The 22,181-nt window shown below is 38.2% G+C and overlaps 1 protein-coding gene across 4 annotated transcripts in view; it reads right to left on the minus strand.

The window, feature by feature from the left end:
• Positions 1–69: 69 nt before the first annotated feature.
• The window catches only part of mybpc2b (myosin binding protein Cb), a 38,237-nt gene continuing 16,125 nt past the window's right edge, over positions 70–22,181 (minus strand). For all 4 annotated transcript variants that reach the window (XM_038300959.1, XM_038300958.1, XM_038300955.1 and 1 more), the window contains 26 exons: positions 20,115–20,183; positions 19,860–20,008; positions 11,221–11,338; positions 11,060–11,108; positions 10,804–10,863; positions 10,549–10,715; positions 10,277–10,409; positions 8,749–8,873; positions 8,547–8,652; positions 8,215–8,384; positions 7,135–7,300; positions 6,936–7,042; positions 6,812–6,841; positions 6,562–6,704; positions 5,637–5,796; positions 5,423–5,527; positions 5,146–5,334; positions 4,885–5,019; positions 4,611–4,778; positions 3,619–3,707; positions 3,066–3,261; positions 2,805–2,944; positions 2,519–2,678; positions 2,236–2,372; positions 1,116–1,302; positions 70–109 (listed from right to left, as the gene is read on the minus strand). In XM_038300959.1, the coding sequence (XP_038156887.1) occupies positions 84–109; positions 1,116–1,302; positions 2,236–2,372; positions 2,519–2,678; positions 2,805–2,944; positions 3,066–3,261; positions 3,619–3,707; positions 4,611–4,778; positions 4,885–5,019; positions 5,146–5,334; positions 5,423–5,527; positions 5,637–5,796; positions 6,562–6,704; positions 6,812–6,841; positions 6,936–7,042; positions 7,135–7,300; positions 8,215–8,384; positions 8,547–8,652; positions 8,749–8,873; positions 10,277–10,409; positions 10,549–10,715; positions 10,804–10,863; positions 11,060–11,108; positions 11,221–11,338; positions 19,860–20,008; positions 20,115–20,183 (3,284 nt within the window). In that variant the 3' untranslated portion in view covers positions 70–83. The remainder of the gene's footprint in view (positions 110–1,115; positions 1,303–2,235; positions 2,373–2,518; positions 2,679–2,804; positions 2,945–3,065; positions 3,262–3,618; positions 3,708–4,610; positions 4,779–4,884; positions 5,020–5,145; positions 5,335–5,422; positions 5,528–5,636; positions 5,797–6,561; positions 6,705–6,811; positions 6,842–6,935; positions 7,043–7,134; positions 7,301–8,214; positions 8,385–8,546; positions 8,653–8,748; positions 8,874–10,276; positions 10,410–10,548; positions 10,716–10,803; positions 10,864–11,059; positions 11,109–11,220; positions 11,339–19,859; positions 20,009–20,114; positions 20,184–22,181) is intronic.

Genomic DNA, 22,181 nt, shown 5'->3' on the forward strand with positions numbered 1-22,181 from the left:
TAATCTCTCGGGATAACTTGTATCATCCACTCTTCGTTTGCAGTTTGGTTGACATCATTTGACGTTCTCTGTTCTTTGGCTCTTCATTTTTTGTCTGGATCTATGGCAACTGTGGAGCGGAAAGAGAGATTAGAATCAAATGTAAATGTTATAATGTACAGTAAATTATCTAGGCAAGACTCATAAAAATGTTTTACCTTATGTTGGAAAAATATCTTTTTTATGTTAATTAGAACTAAATTAAACTATATTTATTTATTTGTTTTTATTCATTTATGTTTTATATTAGAAGTGTGACATAACATTTAATTGACACTTCTGTATGTAGCTTGGATTTTTAGGTCATGTTTCTCTGTGAACACAGTAAAACAATTATGCAAACGCCAGGTAAATTATGCAATAGTTTTGTGTCAACTATTAATTTGATTTCAAAATAAAAGACATAACAGAACTGAAAAACTTCTACTAATGTCAAAATTATATAATCTTGGAACAATTTGAAAACAGTAAGGAGGAATCACTTAAAAACCCAGAGTCATTTATGTGTGAAATTGTGCTTGGTTGTGTTTTAACTATGGTTTGTTAAATTATCAAAAGTAGCTAAGAATGTAGAGTAAACCTTTAAAAAGCTTGCAATAAATGTATTATTATAAGACCTTTGAGTTTGCAATTGGTTTCTCTTTCACTGAAAGCCTGGTTACATTGGTGGCTAAAAATACAATGGCATGTTATCTACCATTTGTCATGCCATATTTTTCATCTGTTTGGTAAAGGCTGCTTTAGATGCCATGATGCTGATATTATGTTTTATAAAAGCAATGAAAGCATGTCATTTTTAAATTAAAAGTGGTGATCGGTTGTGACTGATGTATTTTTCTTCTGACAGAAACTACTTTTGTGTGGCATCAATAGAGAGACAGTTCTGTACTAATACTTGTATTCTAACATCTGCAATCATGTAAAATAAGATTTAAATTATATTTTTAAGCTCTTTCTGTGAAGATTTCTTTGAAGTGTATCTAGGATAATAAAGCCCAACCCTTGCCTGACAATAAAAAATATTTCCATCTTCCGATGAAAAGGCCCACTTTCTTTTTTTTTTTTTTTGCTCTTACCTCTGACATCCAACTTGCACTCCACTTCATCCTGACCCAGGTCATTGACCGCCATGCAGGAGTATTTGCCTGCGTCGAAAGTGCCTGGCTTGCGGATGTTGAGTGTCAGCACTCCTTGGTTGTTTTGCATCAGAAACTTGGGATCCTCCCCAATGATCATTCTGTTCTTCATCCACACAATCTTAGGCTAAGAGGAACAAAAGTGAATTCAATTTGAAGATGCAGTAAATTCAAAGATGCAATGCATTGGGTTATGACATGTAAAGCGTTATTTACATTGCAACCACAAACATCAACGTATTTCATTAGGACTGTATTTGATTATGAAATGCACTGTAGTGACTAATTGTTAGGTCAATAGAGGGAATGGATTGTAACTTTTGAATTTTTTCAAATTCATAATCTGGAAAATGTGAAGTGCACTTGTATTTAGTTGCCCACGTAAATAGACAAAAGCTGTCTATTGAAAGTACAGATGAAGCTTTATTAAAGATTGCTAGCTTTGCACACCTGAGAGTGATATGTTTCTTGAGTCATCCTTTTAGAATGCCTGAAGCTCAGTGAAACTGAATCAGAAGGATAGTGTGAACTTTCATATGAAGCTCTTGCCAGTTACCATGGGGTCTGGGCTTTGACTGGGCCTTTTAACACATTACTATTCCTTTTGATTCCTTTACCTGCTTAGAAAACCATCATGATGCTTTCACCATGTTGTATCATTATAACTCTGACATCTTCTCAGAACAGCTGTGATTTTTTATGATTAATCATTGTTATTTACAAATAGGCTTGGTATACTCTGAAATTATGCATACTTTTTCTTCCCATACTGAAATACTATAATGTACATATTCTAATGTTTTGTTCAGTCTACCTAAGATTCTCCTACAGTGCTCTACCAAGATTAAATCACAGTAATCAATTGCTAATTATTAATTAGAAGTCATTTGATGGCTATTATGGTGGCTATTTGTTTTTACCAAAGAGTATTTTCACTATGAGACTTCTCAATTATACATTATGAAAAAAAAAAAAAAGTTGTTTGTAGTTTTAATGTGACAATATGCAGAAAGATTTTCACAAGAGAAATCACAGACAGAGACCGTTTAAATAGGTTTACCTTGGGAAAGCCTCTCACAGCACAGCTGATTGCAGTGCTGTATCCCGCTACAACAGATCTGTCCACTAGGGGCTGGGTAAATTTCGGTGCACAAGCCATGTCTTTCTCCTTATAGGAAGGTTGTTTGAGCTCAAGGCCTGTGTTGAAAAAATTAATTTTTATTCTTGTGGTTCTTTACAGAACCATATTTTATGGATCAGAAAGACTAAAATTGTAAGCATTCAGCTCACACATCATCTGGGCAGTCTAATATTGTATAATCTACACAAAGATGCAGTCCCACCTGTCTTAGGAATGACAGCCGTGTTCTTGCTAAACCGCGGCTCCTCGCTCAGGCCGCAGAGGTTTTCACTGTAGACTCGGAACATGTACTCATTACCCATAATCAGATCGGAGACTGTGCAGTTTGTCCGTCTGTTATGTTCATAAACGGTGAACCATTCCTATTAGGGGAAGAATATAACATGTTAGCAAGGAAGAAAAAGAATGCTGATATTTGTTTAATTTGATATTTAATTTTTTTTTTTTTTGACATAGTGTAAAAGTAGGTTAATATTTTTCTTTCCTACCTTAGTCTTCATGTCGGCTTTCTGGATGGTGTATCCAGTGATCTCAGTGTTGCCATCATCTTTGGGGGGCTCCCACTCCAGTGCAGCATTGAACCCCCAGACATCTGTTACCCTCACATTCAATGGAGGCCCAGGCTTTTCTGTATAAATTAAGCATCTTTCAATGTTATTAAATCCCATTTGCATAATCACAAGCATAAAAACATACATTTCATATGTTATTCTTTCTAGACTTCATCTCCAGAATAATGCCAACTATACCAATAATCCTGATGTTGATGGAGGCTCTGTCCTCCATATTCTCAATCTTCAGAACCAGCTCGTATGTTCCAGAGTGCTCTCTTTCTGCCGAGCGTATGAAGAGGATGCTGTCTACATTCGTGTTACGAACGTTGACCATCTTGGGATCAACTGGCTGGCCATCCTTGAACCAAGCTGCCACAGGATGGGGTTTACCCTGTGACCAAATAAAATTTTTTTAAAAACTCATATAATTTGTTTATGTTTTTTTTACGGGGGAAAAGTATCTTAAATTATGTCAGAAATCTTTTCTATTTATATCGACTTTATATATAAATTAAAGCAAGTAGAAATGTGGTTAACAATGTTGGTTGAAAAGCCAAGTTCACCCTGCAACCACAAAAGTTGACAAGGATTGTAAGGCACTGACAACAATGTCCAACAAAATTTCCATAATAACCATTTATTTAAAGCCATTTTTTCACATGCTTTTTAGAGGAGTTTCAATAATTGCTCATTTGTTGTATTGAGAGGAGATAAACACAGAATAGTTTGATTAGAGTCTCATTCTGACCTGGAATGGGATGGTCAGGTTGATCTTTTCACCAACTTTTCGGATGTATTTTGTCCTCAGCTCACGCGGAAGGCGGATCTTTGGATGTTCTGAGGCAGAAACAGGCATCTGGTTAAACTACGATAGAGCTCATTCACCGTTAGTTTTGGAAATTTTGTTACAGCAGGATTCTAAAAAGGAATATCAAGATGCGTACCTTCCTTTATAATTTAAATGAGTGTAAGTCCATTCGTTTGATATACTGTGTATCAAAAAAAAAAACTGGGTTTGTTAATCTTTTGAGCATTTGATTTTCCTTTAAAAAATATATTTAAAATTAAAAAGCAAAAAAGTAAAATAAGTGGTTATATTCAAAATTTTAACAGGTTGATTTCTGAACATCAACCTAAATGTATGCATAGACTATACATTTTCATCAGGGTTCAGGTCATGACCATTCTAGAAAGTTTATATCATTATATTTAAGCTATTTCCAACTATTTGTATTGTATATCTGGGTCGATTGTGTTTTAGGAACACCTGTGTTCAGGTTATGACATTTTTTTTTTTCATTTAAGGTGGGGAAACTTATGGAGACCTCCATTGTGATCCTTCAACCACCATATCAGACTATTAGAATATTCTTAAATTTAAAGGCCATGATCAAAGACCCCTCCTATCTCACCTCTTGTCATCAATCAGTCTCAGCTGACCATCAGACTTTTCTCCTTGTGAATTTTAAAACCTACCAAGGTGTCCTTGCCAAATCTGACAGGTAAGGACAACCAGTATTCGGATCACTCTTGATTTTCAGCCCACGGAGGCCCATCCTCTTAGGCCCACTCCACATTAGATGCAAATAAACAACCTTGACAATCGTGATGAGTGTATGCACACCACGCACCATTGATACTATGCTTTAAAATGTTCTGAATTGAAACCCCTGACATGCATTATTATGTTTATCCATGCCTTTTGTTTTATCTGTTAGCATCTAAAACAGTTTCACTCACCAACAACCTCACGGATGGTAACAGGTTGTGACAGTGTAGCAGGCGGACTGCGACCAGCAATGTTTACTGCCACCACCCTAAAATTGATCTTCTCTCCCACTGGAAGGCCACGCACCACAAATCCCTGCTTCTCACACAGATCTGTGTTTGCAGCTACCCATTCAGTGGCTAACAGAAAAAAAACAAGAGCATCACATAGTAAATCATTTTAATTTCTTTCTGTTTGCTTTTGCTTTCAGTGCTACCAACATGACAAAATGTAGGTCTATCATACCTCCCTCTTTGCAATACTCAATAACATAACCATCCAGACCACCAGCTCCAATCTTTTCTGGGGCGAGCCACCTCAAGCTGCATGTACTGTCTGTCACATCATGGACCGTCAAACGTGTCGGCTCGCTGGTTGGGGCTAAAGGTGAAAAAATGAAAGACCCAAGAGGGTAAGTGGCTGGAATAGCTAAAAGAAGGCTGAGACCCAAAGGGAGTGACAAGTATAAGCTGAGAAAAATTAAGTGAACACAGTTGAGAAACTTGCCAATGGGCATGAAGGGTTTGGAGTTGAGACTTGGCTGAGACAAGCCAATGCTGTTGACAGCAAACACTCTCATTTCATACAGGACTCCTTCAATCATCCTTTTGGCCTCGTATGTAGTAGATTCGTAGACGTCGAAGTTGAGCTTTGTCCATCTGGAGGAGCCTTTCTTCTTTCTTTCCATGAGATAACCTGTTGGAATAAAAGCATCTAGCTTAAAATATGTCTCTTTAACAAATACAAACTTACGTACTGTAGAGTTTATAAACCTGCTTATTACCTTTGATTGGTACACCACCGTCAAATTTAGGAGGCTCCCAAACAATGGTGGCACAGTCCTCACCGACTGCGGTGCATTTTACATTCTCTGGGGGATCAGGGACATCTGAAGGAACATACAGGTTAGTTTTCTTATGACAAAACAATTCATTGTTTAGCAGTAGTTGGTTTTTTCATGGAACACCAGAAAGTCCTGCATGACAATGTTCCCTTACCCACAATTTTAACAAATATCATTGCCTTGTCTTCCCCTGCAGGGTTTGTTACACAGATGTTGTAGTTGCCCTCATCAGCTCTCTCAGCACCCTCAATGACAAAGCAACTGAGGTCTTTCCTGGACTCCACCCTTACCCGTCCTTCAGTTGCTGTGATTGCCTAAAATACACAAATTAATGGAAACCAGTAACATCAACTGCCTATTAATTCAGTTTAACAGGTCTAAATTCTTATTTACCTCAATAAAATATATAAAGATGGTTTATACATGACTGCTGCACCCTAAATGCACCAGGGAGCATTATCACAGAACCTTCCTCCCAGCAGCTGTAGGATTTTATAACCATCACTGTTCCCAACAACCTCAATAAGTTGTTACATTCATGCTTATTTTCTCTGTCTTGGTCACTTATATAACATGCTGATGTCTTTTTGCACATCTCTGGTGTTGCTGCTATATTCACATATTCATTACTGTAAAAATGTCCACAGCTGTATATTGATTATTTATTCTCCAGATGCACAGTATTTATTTTGTAACAAACTGTACAGAACAGTATTTTTTTTTTAACTCAGTCACCTATTCTATTTTTTAATACACTTTTTAAGGTCTACATTAGTGTGACTACTTTTGCTGTAAGGCCTTTGCTGCTGTAACACCACAATTTTCCCATTGTAGGACAAAAAAGGGATTTTATATTCTATTTCTATTCTATTCTAAAGCTAGGATAAGATGACTTGACTTTAACCTCTTTTTTTATCAAGAATTTGCACAGCAATTACATCCCTTTTAATTAACTTGCTGTTAATGCTTCTTTACTAAAGCAATGCTTGGAGTCACATGTCGGTGTTAATTTGGGATTGGATGCTACAAAAATTGGGAACTACTGGCTTACTGTACAGTGACTATTGTGAGATCTTTACCTCCTCTCCTTTGGACCAAACCACAGTGGGTGCGGGCTCTCCTGTGATCTCCACATCCAGGCGAAGCTTGTTGCCTGCCACCACAATAATGGTATTCTGAGACACCATGTTTCCTGTTGTGTCCAGGTGGATCTTAGGTGGATCTGTTTAAAAACAAAACAAACAAAAACACAAGATGCACTGATATAATAAAGCGACTGAGCAAAACAACTGAGATTATGTTCTGTTTGGGTGAAATCAAGACTCCTACCTTGCCTTGGTACATAGTCAATCTTAATTTCTGTTTTGAAAGAGAAAAAAGAAGTTGAAGAGTTTTATATTTGTAATATGATAGACAAACTTAATAGCTTTGAAAAGATTTTCATCCTCCTCACCCAGAAAGTTTAGTTTAGCAGACAGTGATAGAGCGTATCCATCAGGAACAAATGTGTAGTCTCCTGCGTCCTCTGGCTTCACATCTTCAATAATCAGCCGGTGAAACCTAAAACAAGGATTATGCAACAAGAAGTTAGACAAAGCAGCAACTTTTAACAACAATCCAATAATGCTTTGTGCACACGCTGTTTTTCTCACCTTCCGACGTGAGTCATCTTTATGCGCTCACTTGGCAACACCTCCACTCCATCTTTGAACCACTTCCCTGTGACCTTGTCATCGGACACTTCACACTTGAACATGGCCTGGTCTGTAGCTCTGACTGTCAGGTCAGCAATGTCCTGCAGGACCTCAAGCTCCTTTTCTGAATAGGCAAGGGAAAAACTCCTGAAAAAACAGCCATGCTGAAAACTGACTCATTTAGTTTTTGGAAGATTGAGTAAGGCTTTGGTGATAGTCCATACAGTTCCTTGCAATTACTCAGTACCTCAATAGCTTTTTAAAATTGATCATGTTTTAACAGCAATTTTCAGTTTAAGTTATCATGTGGAGTAAGTTCAAAGATCATTAAAAGAAGCACAAATGTGACAACTGAAAATAAATTGTTCAAACCTAAAAAGTGTTTGCATTTGCATTCATATCATTTTACATTGATCACCCTAACTAAAATCCCCCTAAACCCAGCACAAAAACTTAGACACCCTTTTCTGCCATTGCAGACGAATATCAGTTAGGCAAATATCTAGCAGCTTTGGGCATTTACAAACTTATTTTGTTACAGGACAGGTTGAAAAAGATAATCAATTTGTGGAAGAAAAGCATCCCTGCAATATGATGCTACCACCACCTCCACCACAAATATCAATCATTCATGTAGACCATAAGTTTAAACCTTGCTCTGATCTAATGTGTCACTTTTTGTTGTAATACAAAAAATGTAGAAAAGTTAGAGGGGCATAACTACTTTTGCAGACTCATAACATCAGTTAGTTTAGTCCAATGGTTCCGTTAAGCTTCATCTACTGAACTAAATGGTATAACCTATTTAAAGTCATATGTAATAAATTAGAATATACATTCCTGTGAAGTTAATCAGTCTGTCAAAAGTAACTTCTGAACACATTTAAGTAGCTTTAAAACAGTTAATTAAGCTCAAAATATTATATGAAAATGTTTTTTTTTATTGGTTAAACATTATTTCTATCCTTAATGAAATGTTTTCATTAACTTTAAGCAGAAATAAAGGCGGGTGAGTGAAATATAAGATTTTTCCTGTACCTTCCACTTCCAGCTCTCCTTTGGTGTGCCCTCCGTTTGTCCAGGCATGGTACATTCCAGCATCATCCAGAGTGGCCTCCTGGATGATAAGTGTGTGCTTTTTCCCATCCTTCTTGAATCGATATTTTGTTGACTCTTTGTCTTTAATAAGCTCCTGGTCCTCAAAGAACCTTTAAGTTTATAAAACAAAGTTAAAATAATGGATGTTGATGATTATATATTTTTATTTAACTTTGTGAAATCTTGTTTCTTATATGTTAATCAGCCATTAGCAAGTGAGAAGCTTTGTCATTGGATTTTGCATTAAAATGAAAATAGTGATGTTTACTGACCACATGACATGAGCTCCCTCCTCAGACACTTCAATCTCAAACTCCACTCTTTCTCCCACAACTACGTGATAGTCATCCATAAGCTTGGTGATGGTGATGGGGGGCTCTAGATATACCATTATGGAATCAGGTTTATGATTTTCCTTAGGTATCATTTAATCAATAATGATTAAATATGTTAAAACAAAAGTAGATTATGCACCTTTGACATACACCTCAGTGGAACACTTGTCGTCTCCAACCACACACTCATATGCAGCATCATCAGACAGATTTGACTTATTGATGGTGAGAGTTCGGACGTTACCAACGGCCTCCATGACATACCTGGTGAGATGAGAGATGAGGTGTTGAAACAGACTGTTCTTAAAAAAGCTTCTTTCCATCAGATGCATAAGAATTTATTTTTCTGTCTTAATTTTTTTTGGCTTGAAAGCATTAAAATGGAAATGCCTTGTAAAGATTCATATCCTTTTACCTTTTAAATTGTTAAAAATTTAACCACAAGAATCAAGAGATCTGAAAGTCCAACACAGTTGGGCATAATTCCGAAGTGGAGGGAAACTATAACACAGTTTTTAAATTTAGTACCAAAAAGAAAAAAAAGCATGGTGTGCATTTCCAAGATAAAATCCAGGGAAGCCATTTGGTTCCAGAAGTAACTAGTTTAGTTTCTAGAATTAAATTTAACATAAGCTGATGGCGGCAAACCTACCAGGACTGGGCAGAGCAGCTTCTTAGATTTAGTAGCTGCAGATGATCTCCAGAGAGATCCAGCTTAGGTGAAAGAATCTGACAGGACATTATTACACCATTAGCTGTGAAGTCTACATATTGTGCTTCTACTGCAGAATAGCAAGAAGTAAAAGGCCATTGGTATGATATTCTGCAAACCAAGGAGGAGACCGCAAATACAGTATGCAGTACAGACACTGCTTTGGTCACCAAAAAATATTTTTGCTACTCTATCAGTGCATTTAAAGCACACTCCCCACTGTAGGAATGTTCATCTATACAGTCTATCAGAGTTGACGTAATAAAGAATAGGGGTGTAGACAACAACCCTGAATTTACAGCCAGGGCCACAGACTGATTTGAATTTGTGCTAAGACTTGGACATTATGCTCAGAATGGTTGTCATCCTATTTAGCTAAGCTGCAGATGTTTTGCAAACAACTCTCAATTTGCAAAGTTGGTAGATGGTATTCACTTATGCAGTGAAAAGTAGCACTGGCTCAAGAGGCTAAATACAAATGCACACTATACTTTTTATCTTTTCATTTGAGGAATAAAAGTGATTAGTTTTGCCCTTCATAAGTTAGTTTTCTGTGTTGGTCCTTCAAATTAAATCCTAAACAATACCATAAAATGTGTTGACCAATGAAGCTGAATACTTTGGAAAGGATTTGTAGTAATGGTTTTTTGTTTACATGCATGAGTGAATTGGTTTTCTTGGGGGACATATGATCTCCTTTCTACTGACTAAAAATAAAACCTAGTGACGAAGGAAGCATCTCCAAATGCAAAGTTGTTGCAAGGTAATATGAGCTTGATATTTTTAAAGCACTCCCCATTAAGTCCATTTCAAAAGGATTATTTTGACTCCATGGTGCAAGGAGCAACAGAGAAGGAAAAGTTTCAGTTAAAGATTTAAAATGTATTTTTAACATAGAGAACAGATCAAAATGAACTTGTGTGATCTACAGTATGTAATGCTTTGCAATATGTACTTGGCTGATGGCTTGATCTCCTGGCCATTCTTCAACCATTTGACCTGGACATTAGGATCAAGAACCTCACACGACATGACGATTTTCTTGCCCTTTTCCACGGAGTAACAAGACTCAAGCCTCTTCAGGAAAGCTGGGAAATCACATAAAAAGAGAACTTATAAGTTTAGAAGAATGTTAGTTTCCACTGTAGCCCCTTATTTCATTTTAGCTGTACACCACCTCTGCAGGTCTTTCCCTCTCAGCCCCTCCTCCAGCCTTGCCTCACTTACCCTCACTAGGCTTCTGCACTTCTTTCATCTTTTTTAGACGCTTCAGCATGCCTCTCAAGTCAGTGATGCCATACTGAAAGGCGATTTTCTCGTATTCGCTTGGATGGGCACTTTTAAGCAACTCCCACACATCAATCTCCGGCTCCGTTTTCTCAGCCCTCTTCTTCCTGTTAGTAATGGAAAATAATATTTTACTTAAAAACTAATTGCATTTATTAGAGAAGACTGCAAATTTAATTAAGCTTTTTGTTTTACTTTTTAGCAGCTTTCAGTAGGGCACTGAAATCCAGGTCTCCCTCATCCTCTCCAGCATCACTGCGTTTGTAGAAACAAACTGCATATAAAACTAAGTTCACAAAGTTAACATTAATCAAATAACACTCAGAGCTAGTCAAAAAAGCTCAATTCCATGCTCACTCAAGTTAAAAACATTATAAATAGAATACAAGTCCACATATTCCCACACTGTGACTGCAAACACAGACTAAATTAAAATCCCTGAAGCACTCACGCTCTTTTGAACGCAGACAAAATATCTGCTTGGTCCTCCTGATGTGCAGCTGTAACAAGAGAAGTTGCAGACAAGGCACATTATTGTCGGACGGGATCAAAACTGTAATGCATGTACAATCCGCAGCAGCTCAAAGCAGGCCAGGGTCCATTTTCACTCACCCTCCACAGTGATCTCAAAGGTGGAGCTGTCACACTTGTCTTTAGATGTCACCTCACACCTATAGCCTCCAGCATCTCCAGCCACCACTTTGACAATCTTCATTTCATATGTGTAGATCTTGAGAGGAAAGAAGACAGTCCGTTAGATACAGGGATTGTCAAAAGCTATTCATGTCCGTTGAAATTTTTACATTTTATCTCATTAAATCGTAAAGTTTCATTGACTTCCAGTTGGATTTTATGTTACATATCAAGACAAGAACTATTTACAGTTTAATTTTTGGATTTTAGAAACATAATTCTGAAAAGTGTTTTGTACATTCAGTGCCTATTACTCTGATACTACCTAAATAAGATGGTTTGTCTGCATTAAACATGACTTTGGAAGTTATCTTATTAGGTTAAATTGGTCAACAATCAAGATCAAGAGCAGAGATTACAGATTGTTTAGAATTTTTTAGCAAGATTGGATTCAAAAGCCTTATATTAAGCTATGATTAACTTACTCAGCTCTGTTAGTCCATCTCCGTAACATAAAGAGAGGATGGCCCAACTACAAACCTGCCAAGAGAGAGACCTCCGCTGTCTTGGTAGGTTTGTTTTGATTTATAAGAGAAGTTGCAGTGGTCAAGCAACTTTGGGGGACTTGAAAATGTTAATAGCTGAGGTGGTAGAAGAAGTAGATACTATTAGTTGTACTCTCCAGAAATATTTTCAGAAAAAAGGCAAGGAGAAGAAAGGGTTTCAAGAAAGCAATGAGAATCAGGACTGCACAAGCCATGTGGGTCCATATGTGGAAGCTATTCCCCTGGTCAGATGAGACTAAATGTGAAAGTTCTCTCAATGGTTTGTGTTGGGATAATCATGCCTGAATATCACTAAAATTAAACATGGTGATGGCTACATCAAGCTGTGGGATTTTTTTCCTTCAGTAGGTGCATAAAGCTTGTTCAAGCAGGGGGGTGATACACAGATCTTAATCTAAGGTAATTTGAAAACTCCTTAGAGACTGCAGAAGTCCTGAGATTCATTGGAATATCATTGTTGCGGCTACTCTTGCATCAAAAAGTTTCCAAAAAAATCAAAAATTGCCAGAGTAGTCTTAGGAGGAGGTTTTTCGACTCACAAAACAAAAAGCACTCGTGGAGAATTTTCTTGTTTCAAAATAAGGGTGTTTTCTTTACTAATAAAAAATAACAGAAATATTCTCAGAGTTGACTTACAAAAATTCAAATATAAAGTTAAGTGATGTGTGTGAAAAAAACTGTTGCACTCCTCACTCCTTCAAACAAACAATCAGCTCCACCTCATCAGCTGCTTCTACTTGTTAATCTCAGCAGGAGGCGGACTGACAAGGAGGAGGGTCAAAGCAAAACAAATACATAAACAAATAAACAATAACTCTACCATTCACATAACCTTAGCTCTTTAACATTAATAATTTTGCAAAAGATAAATGAATCTAATTCTTAATAGGCTCCAACATCCCGGCCCCTAATTGTTAGCCTTAGCAAAATAACAATTACAAAAATAATATTCACAGGAGCCTAACATCTAGCAAAAACATTACATAAACTTCATTCTTTTGTCCATAAATGTTACCTAGAGCTTCTCAACATTTCTAATGCTTAAAGCAGTCCATAGAAAGTCTTATTTCATCCAGCTGCCTCCATTAAAAGACAGAGCTTATCTATTGGTCGCTGGATGACTTTGGCTTTGGTTTTAACCAAAACGCTTCTAACAAAACCTTTGGCATCTGGAAAAATCCTTATCACACGACCCATTGTCCATGCGCTCCTTGGTGCTGAGTTATCCACAATAACAACCAGATCTCCAGGGCTGAAGTTCCTCCTTTTGCTGTTCCACTTGCTTCGTTCTTGCATAAGTGGAAGATACTCCCTTGTCCAACGTCTCCAGAAAAGATCTGCAAGATACTGTGATTGTCTCCATCTTCTTCTTGAATATTGATCTGTTTTCTCAAAGACTCCTGGTGGTAAGGTTGCTTTTCCTTTCAGCTGGAGTAAATGGTTTGGTGTTAGTGGTTCTAAATCATTAGGGTCATTCGACACTGAAGTTATTGGCCTGTCATTTAGGATGGCTTCCACTTCACATAGTGCTGTTGACAGGGTTTCATCATCCAGTGTTTGTTCCCTAAGGACAGATGTGAGGGTCTTCTTGATTAGACGTATTAGTCTTTCCCAGACTCCACCATGGTGAGCCCCAAAAGGTGGGTTAAAAATCCATTTTATTCCCTCTACTAAAAGGGTCTTTTGGATTTTCTGATGATTTAGCTCTTTTAATGCTTCTTGTAATTCCTTTTGTACTCCCACAAAGTTTGTCCCACAGTCTGTTCTGATGCTCATCACTGATCCTCTTCTGCAGATGAATCTGCGTATAGCATTTATGCATGAATCTGTTGTTAAGAAGTTTGCCATCTCTAGGTGGACAGCTCGACTCACCAGACAGGTGAATATGACGCCCCATCGTTTCACCTGAGCTCGTCCCCTTTTTACTTCAATAGGACCAAAGTAGTCAATGCCAACATGACTGAAAGGAGGTAGGTCTGGAAATAAACGGTCCTCAGGAAGGTCTGACATCTTCTGTTCACCAGGTTTTGCCTGCATGCGTCTACAGAATACACAGCTCTTGATGATTTTTCTGGCTAAGGAGTTTGCATGAGGGAGCCAGAATTTCTGCCTTAGCTTGGAGAGCATGTGGCTCCTTCCTGAATGTCCAACTTGGTGATGAATTTGTTGTAGGATGAGGTTAGATAAATGTGAACCTTTAGGTAGAATGATCGGGTTTTTCTGGTGGAATGGCATTGCGCTTTTGTTTATCCTACCACCAACTCTCAAGATGCCACCATCGAGCATCGGATCCAGTTTGAGGATGGTACTTCTTGAACTGAGAGGTTTGCCTTGTTCCAAGCAAGTAAATTCACAGTGAAAGTGGCGTTCTTGTTCAAAACAAATGATTGCTTTCTCTGCATTCTGCATGTCCTCCACTGATAAGTATTGCGTCTCGTGTTGATTTTCCAACTTTTTCATCACTTCTGAAGACAGGTGAGTTTGACTTTTTCTTTGCTGGCTTAGCAGTAGAAGATGTCTTTTAACCTTTAATACCCAGGCTACAGACTTCTGAAGTCGGTTCCATGATGAATGATACTTTATCATCTTGCATATTGGATGTTGATCCTCCATTATCACACTGTTAACTGTGATCTCCTTTCTCACTTCTGGATCGTTCGCTGGTATTTCTTTCAGACCTTCTGTGTGTTTCGGCCATGTTCCTTTTTCTCTGCTGAGATATTCAGGACCAGTCAGCCATTTTGATCTTAAGAAAGATTCTACATATAGCCCTCTTGATGCGTCGTCGGCTGGGTTGACTTTTGAACTTATGTATCTCCACTGGCTGGTGTGGGAGAGGTCATGGATTACAGCAATCCTGTTGGATACAAAAGTGTGAAATCTTTTAGTTTGATTGTGAATATATTTCAAGACAGAGGTACTATCTGTCCAGAAAGTTGAATCAGAAAGTGGTAAATGCAGCTCCTTCTTTAGCATTCGATCCACCTTAACAGCCAATGTTGCTGCTGTTAGTTCCAGTCTGGGTATGGTCATCTGCTTTAGAGGTGCCACTCTAGCTTTTCCAAATATAAAGCAGATATGGATTTGACCTTGGTGATTTGTTAATCTGAGGTAGCTTACTGTACCATAGCCTGACTCACTTGCATCACAAAAGTGATGCAGTTCAGCAGTTTCCACGGGATCAAAGTTTTCAGGCTTCATGCATCTTGCAACTTGAAAGTCATGTAGCAGATTTAACTCCTTGAGCCATCTTTGCCAAGGCTTTGCAAATTCCTGGGGAATGACATTATCCCATCCATACTTGGATTTGCAGAGTTCCTGAAGTAACTGTTTGGCTTTCAAGATGAAAGGAGAAAGGAATCCTAATGGGTCGTATACTGAACTCACTGTGGAGAGTATACCTCTTCTGGTAGCAGGTCGACTCCTGATGGTGACTTTAAAGCTGAAGGTATCACTGAGAGTATCCCAGTGGAGTCCAAGTGCAGACTCAACTGTTATTTGTTCTTTCAGCTTTTCTTTATCCAGATCTAGTTCCTTGAATGCTCCAGCTCTGTGATGTTCAGGGATGCTTGCCAGCACTTCATTGCTGTTGCTGACCCATTTTGTTAATGTAAAACCTCCCTCACTGCAAATTTTGGTGAGATCTGTGACAAGCTTCATTGCCTGGTTCACTGTTGCCACTGATCGGAGGCAATCATCTACATAAAAGTTACTTTTAATGGTTTTGATAATTTCATCAGAATAATGTTTCTGGTTGTCAGCAGCAGTTTGACGCAGAGCAAAATTAGCAATGCTTGGGGATGATACAGAGCCAAAGAGGTGAACTTTCATCCTGTAAACCTCAAGAGGTTTGTTAATGTAACCTTCTGGCCACCACAGAAACCTCAGCAAATCTCTGTCATTTTCATCAACAAAGACTTGATAAAACATTGCTTCAATGTCTGCCATTACTGCAATGGGTTCTTGGCGAAACCTTAACAATACCCCAATAAGGGTGTTTGTTAAATCAGGGCCTTGGAGGAGCTCCTTGTTCAGAGAGGTTCCTTGAAATGAGGATGTACAGTCAAACACCACCCTCAGTTTGTGCTTTCGCTTATGGTAAACACCATGATGTGGAATGTACCAGACATGTCCATCCTTCCTGCAAAGTTGCTCAAATGGAACCTTTTCTGCATAGCCCTTTTTCAAAATGTCCTCCATGAAGGATGTGTATTCTTCTGTGTACAACTTATCCTTCTTAAATTTTTTCATAAGGTGCAGTGTGCGTTCCTTAACCATTTTATAGTTATCAGGCATAACTTTATCTTTGTTTCTAAAAGGAAGTGGTAGGTGGTAGTGTCCATCTTTCATATACAATGAGCCAGAAGCAATCTCCATAAAACGCTTATCCTCAACAGACATCTCATTTTTCTCTTCATACAGGTTCTCAGAGAAATCCTGGTTATATTGTCTGATGAGCATATCCTTCAATTCAGTAACAGAAATTCTGTTACTGGACACTGCAATAGGCCCATCATATTCTGTGGTACTATCAACACCAAGTGGTCCAGTTACCACCCATCCAAGTACCGTTTCCACTGCATACGGTCCATTATCATGACTGTTTATTATTTTCCATGGCTCTAATGCTCGAGGAACATCAGTTCCAATGAGGAGTTCAATGTCTGCCTCGATTTTCTTTAAAGGGACACTCCTGAGATGAGGCCACATCTCCAGGTCAGCTTGTGTGATGATGTTTTCTGTTGAGACAGGTATATTATCCTGTGTGTAAACTTTCGGCAGGTCCAAGTATGTGCAGCCATCAATATCTCCCACCTCTAGTCCTCTAACCTCGTAGATTCCTGCAGGCTTTTCCTGTCCCATTGTTCGCAGAAGTATCTCTGTTTTGCGTCCTTTCAAATTTAGCCGGTTCATCAATCTTTCAGTACAAAACGTTGCCGTGCTGCCTGGGTCAAGGAAAGCATAGGTTTGAATATATTTGTCCCCTTTTGCCACCTTAACACGGACAGGCACAATGGCTAGTGCACAATCTTTCCCGGCCCCGTTTACATCACCTGCTGAAACAAGAGCACTACTTATGGGAGTTTCTTCAATCTCCGTTTGACTGTCCTGCTTTGAAACGTTTACACTTTTAATATGGAGTACTGTTGGATGTTTCATTCGACAAACTTGGCATGTTAGTCTCCTCTTACAATTTTTGCTTAAATGACCTTTAAGTAGGCAACCAAAGCAATATCCGTGACTTCTCAAAAATTCAACTTTACAATCATGCGACTCTGCTTTAAAACGCAGACAGTCAGCTAAGTTGTGTTTTCCCTGGCAGAATCCACAGTGAGAGATATTGGCAATGGGTGGGGATTCTGGAGGTGGTGGAGACAAAACGGATTGCTTTATAGCACATCCTGTTTTCTCTGTAACTATTGATGTTGCAAAGCTACTGTTCTTACCTCTAATTGATTTTAGTTCACCTTTGCCTCTTGGGCATGTTTTTTTGGTTGTTGTTTGGTCTTGAAGGTCTCCAAACAAAGGATCCAAAAGCATGTTAGCATGGTTTTCCACAAACTTGACAAGATCTTTAAATCTGACTCTCCTGCCAGTTTTCTGTTGTATTTCATAAGCTGTGGTTCGCCATCTTTCTCGCAGTTTGTAAGGTAGTTTGGATGCTAACAGCCTTAAGTTTGATGGGATTTCAAGTTCCTCTAAGTACTGTAAATCTTGCATTGCATTACAACATCCTCTCAAATACATTGCATATGCATACAGCATCTTTCCATCCTCAGCTTTAATTGCTGGCCAGTTCAAGGCTTTATCCAAATAAGCTCCAGAAACTTTCATCTCATTTCCAAAATGTTCCTTTAATAGTTGTTTAGCTTCCCTGTAGCCTTTACTTCCTTCCATATGTAAGCAACTGCGAACTAAATCTCTTGGCAAACCAGATGTAAATTGTTCTAGATAATACAGTCTGTCTTTATTATTTTTAGTCTTGTCTTCGATTAATTGTTCAAATGCATGAATAAAAGACTGGTATTCTAATGGGTTACCATCAAACACAGAAATATTTCTTGGAGGTAACAAAGACAGATTTTGCTGGCTGACAATGAGTTCTGCTATGTCATTTTGTCTTTGAATAACAACATTCAAATTTTCATTATCAGCAGTAACAGCCACCTCTGGGTAATCTTGTGCAGTTTCAGATGCGTTATGATCATAAATTGCAGCTTCAGTTTCACTTTCAGTGGGATTCCTATTTTGGGGTTTATTCTCTGCTGTCCTTAATCTACTGGGAGACGATTTACATCTCTCCAAAATGGTCCGTTGAAGTGGAGTCTTTGGTATAGCACCTAAATGCATAAATTCCACATTGCCCTCTATCGAATGTGGTTCTTGATGAGAGCTATAATATTCATTCATGCCGTCACCTAAAGACGGTTCCTGGTCCACCTCAACACTTTGCAAGGTCTTTATTTTAGCATTTGATGCTGCAAGATCAGCTTCTAGCTCAATTTGCTCCATCTTTAACTTTAATTTTGCTTCCTCCATTTGTAAAGCATGTTTTTCTTTCAAGGCAGCAACTCGTGCCAGTGCAGCAGCCTGTTCTGCTTTGGCCTTTTTTAACTCTGAAGAGACTGAGGAAGATCTGGATGTGGAAGAAGATGACTTTGATTTCTTTGATACATTAGATATGCTGTCTGATGGTTTGATTGTTGATTGTACAATGTCTTTTTTCCATGTTTCGACATCTTTCAAAAAATAGTTTAAGTTAGTTATTCGAGGCTCAAACCAGTCATTATAATCATTTTCCTTTTCGTCCTCTGATAAGAGCTCTTGAACCAACCTATGAGCATTTTTAAACTCATCCACGGCTTCCTTAAATGCTTGTACTAAATCATTGACTTCATGAATATTTCCTGCATCCGTCATCAAAGCCTTTATTTCATTAATCTTTCTAGTGCAGGCTCCCAATCTGCCTCTGCGCGAAAGGACGCGCTCTTTTAACATGTTCTCAGACGCAGGCGTGGATTTAGGGTCCAACATTGTTAATGACCACACCGATCTTTTCACTTTCAAGTAAGTTCATCAATAAGCATCCTTCTTTGAAATCAACAGCTTTGCTTTCTGTAGTTATCGATCATTCTTTGTAGCGCAGCGGCGCCTTCATTCATAAACTCAGTCAGCTGATTGTACTCACGGCCCGCTGGCTGCTTTCTTTGCGCATCAGAGCGTGATCGGCTGGCAGCTCCCGACTTTAGGCTCTTCTTCAAGTCATCAGTGAAGTTTTTTCACTTGTTGCGGCTACTCTTGCATCAAAAAAGTTTCCAAAAAAATCAAAAATTGCCAGAGTAGTCTTAGGAGGAGGTTTTTCGACTCACAAAACAAAAAGCACTCGTGGAGAATTTTCTTGTTTCAAAATAAGGGTGTTTTCTTTACTAATAAAAAATAACAGAAATATTCTCAGAGTTGACTTACAAAAATTCAAATATAAAGTTAAGTGATGTGTGTGAAAAAAACTGTTGCACTCCTCACTCCTTCAAACAAACAATCAGCTCCACCTCATCAGCTGCTTCTACTTGTTAATCTCAGCAGGAGGCGGACTGACAAGGAGGAGGGTCAAAGCAAAACAAATACATAAACAAATAAACAATAACTCTACCATTCACATAACCTTAGCTCTTTAACATTAATAATTTTGCAAAAGATAAATGAATCTAATTCTTAATAGGCTCCAACAATCATATTCATCACATTTACAATGGTTTAGCTAAAACCCTGGTCATGTGGTAGAATGGCTCAATAAAAGTCCAGAGCTAAATATAAAATTACATTTTTGTTAAGGCTTAAAAATCTGTGATCTTCATCTGAATCCGAGATAAAGCTATTTTACTAAAAACAATGTATAGTGTTGTTGTAGAAATGTATATTGTTTCCCCCTGTTAACAAAATGACACTAAAATCAAATCCCAATAAATTATATCTAAGTTTGTTTTTGTGATGCAATGAAATTTTAAACATTCAACATTCATTATGGGCTTACATACAGAGACACACACGTACCTTGGTGTTTCTGTCATATGTCTCTTTGAATTGCAAGTGTTTGCCAGCCTTGCTGCCAAGGTCCAACCACTTTCCCTTCAGCCATTTCATAGTGGGTTTTCTCATCAGGGAACTTGAGTCCACCTTGGCTACGAAGGTCACATCCGATCCTGCCGGTTCACAAGTCAAAAATCATTACAATAAATCCTGACACTTTACACATCAGGGTTTTCCAGAGTCCAGTCTGAGTGAGCAGGAAACATCAGTGTATCTGACCTGCAACAGCAACCACATTCTCTGCCGGCTTCTCCACAAAAAGCCCAGTGAGTGTAGTTGATTGATTCTCTGAAAATAAAAACAGTAAAATCTTAATCAATTAAGCTTTGAACTGCTATTTCAAAATCTAATCGAGCAGCAGGAGTGCAGCAAAAGCATAGACAAGCCAATGGCATTGACACAGATTTCACTCGACAACATTCCCAAAATGGCTTAGAGCTGCTTCAATGACAATCTTTAATCCACAGGATTTTCTGCTGTTGTAGGAGACATCAAACTGGCATTACAGACATGTATCACAAGCTTGCACAGGTCCTATCGTTCTAACAATGTATCATGTTGTTCTTCTAGGTTTTTTGAATGCTCATTTTAAGCAAAAGTTTCCGATTGCTTGTCAGTAAAGCGACAACACTGAGAGCCTCTCTACCTAACGGCACATGGAGCAAATTACACTTCCAGGCAGGCAAAAATTCCAGAAACATAAAAACTTTACAGTGGTGTAAAAATTACAAAGTCTGTAATTATATAACGAATACTGACTGTAATAACATTAAGACTTGTACAAAGAATAAGCAGCTGTTGACCTTTACACTTTCACACTCTTTATGCCAGTTCTACATTTAGCATTCAGTTAAAGGTCTAAAAGAACTGGCTTTTAAACCCTATCTTAAATTAACATTCTGCTACAAGTTGTCCTGACAGGTTCATACTAAGTGTCTAAATGCATTAAAGTCAATGATTAATAAAATAAAATAAATTATTAATTATTATATTACAGTGTCTGTTTAAAGGTGTTGCTCCTGTGATGGACTAGTGACTTCTTCATGGTGTACCCCATAGATCTTAAGCCATGCATCTCTATAACCCTACACAAGTAAGCGGATTTAAACCATATATCTATGTACGTATGAATGAATATGTAAATGATGATTAAATGAAATTAAAACACACATTCAATTGACAAATGTGTCTAAAACCATTGAATATATGCCAGTTCAATAATTCTTGATATTAGGTCAAATTTGAACTCCATTTAGTTGTTAATCCATTGTGATAATGGTGTTTTGTTGTCGGAAATATATCTTTTTGATCAAAAGTGATGTCAAGCATGTTTAAGTTAAATGGGTCCGACCTCACAAAAAATCAAAGCGTTATATTTAAGATGGATTTTGTGGATACTCAGAAGCGACAGGTATCCAGCTCAACTAGGACACCAATGGCATCTCCATATAAGGTGAAGAAAATGGGAAAAAGCCTTGTTAAATATGAACATGAACTACGAGAACAAACAGAAGAGTGCTGCAGCTCTGTGTTTTGGCCACAGGTTGCAGAATAATATTCACATTTACTATGGTTTTTAGAAATTTAGTGTTAATACTCCTTTCATTTTAATTTATCTCTGAATCCTACCAATCAAATTGCGTGGAATTTATACTTCATAATTTAATAGACAGTTAATTATTTTTCCAGAAAAATTAGAGACTTTTATGATGAGGACTGTCTAGAATGCTCTCTAAATGAGAAATTTAACTCATGAACTTGTTGGGATCTGGAGATTCTCCACCTTCTCCAGCAGAGTGCGCTGTGGATCCTCCTGGGCTGGAGCCCTCCAGCACAGCTGACGCTCATCAGCTCATCAGGAGACCGGCCTTTATAAGCAGCTGCCAGACCTTGCTTCGACGCCGCAGTGTTAGCCAAGTTTGGTTAGCGAACCTGAGCCTCTGAATTTACTAATAGCTATCTTCCTAGAGAAACCTTATTCTAATTGCCTCTGTCTTCTCGCTCCTAGGAAACCAGTCTCTCGAGAGAAGCTCTGGATGAGCTTAACCTGAATCTGCCTGCCTGCCCTAGAGAGCCAAACCTGAAGACTACTTTCTGGAATCCACCTGCTGCTCTTGGGAAAGAGCTAATCACTTCAACCAAGGTCTGTTCACTGGAAGTCAGAAGTAAGACGCTGCTGCTGCCTAAGCACTCTGCTGAACCAACAGTCTCTGGACCCAACCGGTTCCCTCTCTCGGAACAAACCTGGACCTCTTCAAGGTATCCACTGAAATATCTGAAAACCCA

This window comes from Cyprinodon tularosa, unplaced genomic scaffold (genome assembly GCF_016077235.1).
Source record: "Cyprinodon tularosa strain WSP-4 unplaced genomic scaffold, ASM1607723v1 ctg46, whole genome shotgun sequence".
NCBI classification, from domain to species: domain Eukaryota; kingdom Metazoa; phylum Chordata; class Actinopteri; order Cyprinodontiformes; family Cyprinodontidae; genus Cyprinodon; species Cyprinodon tularosa.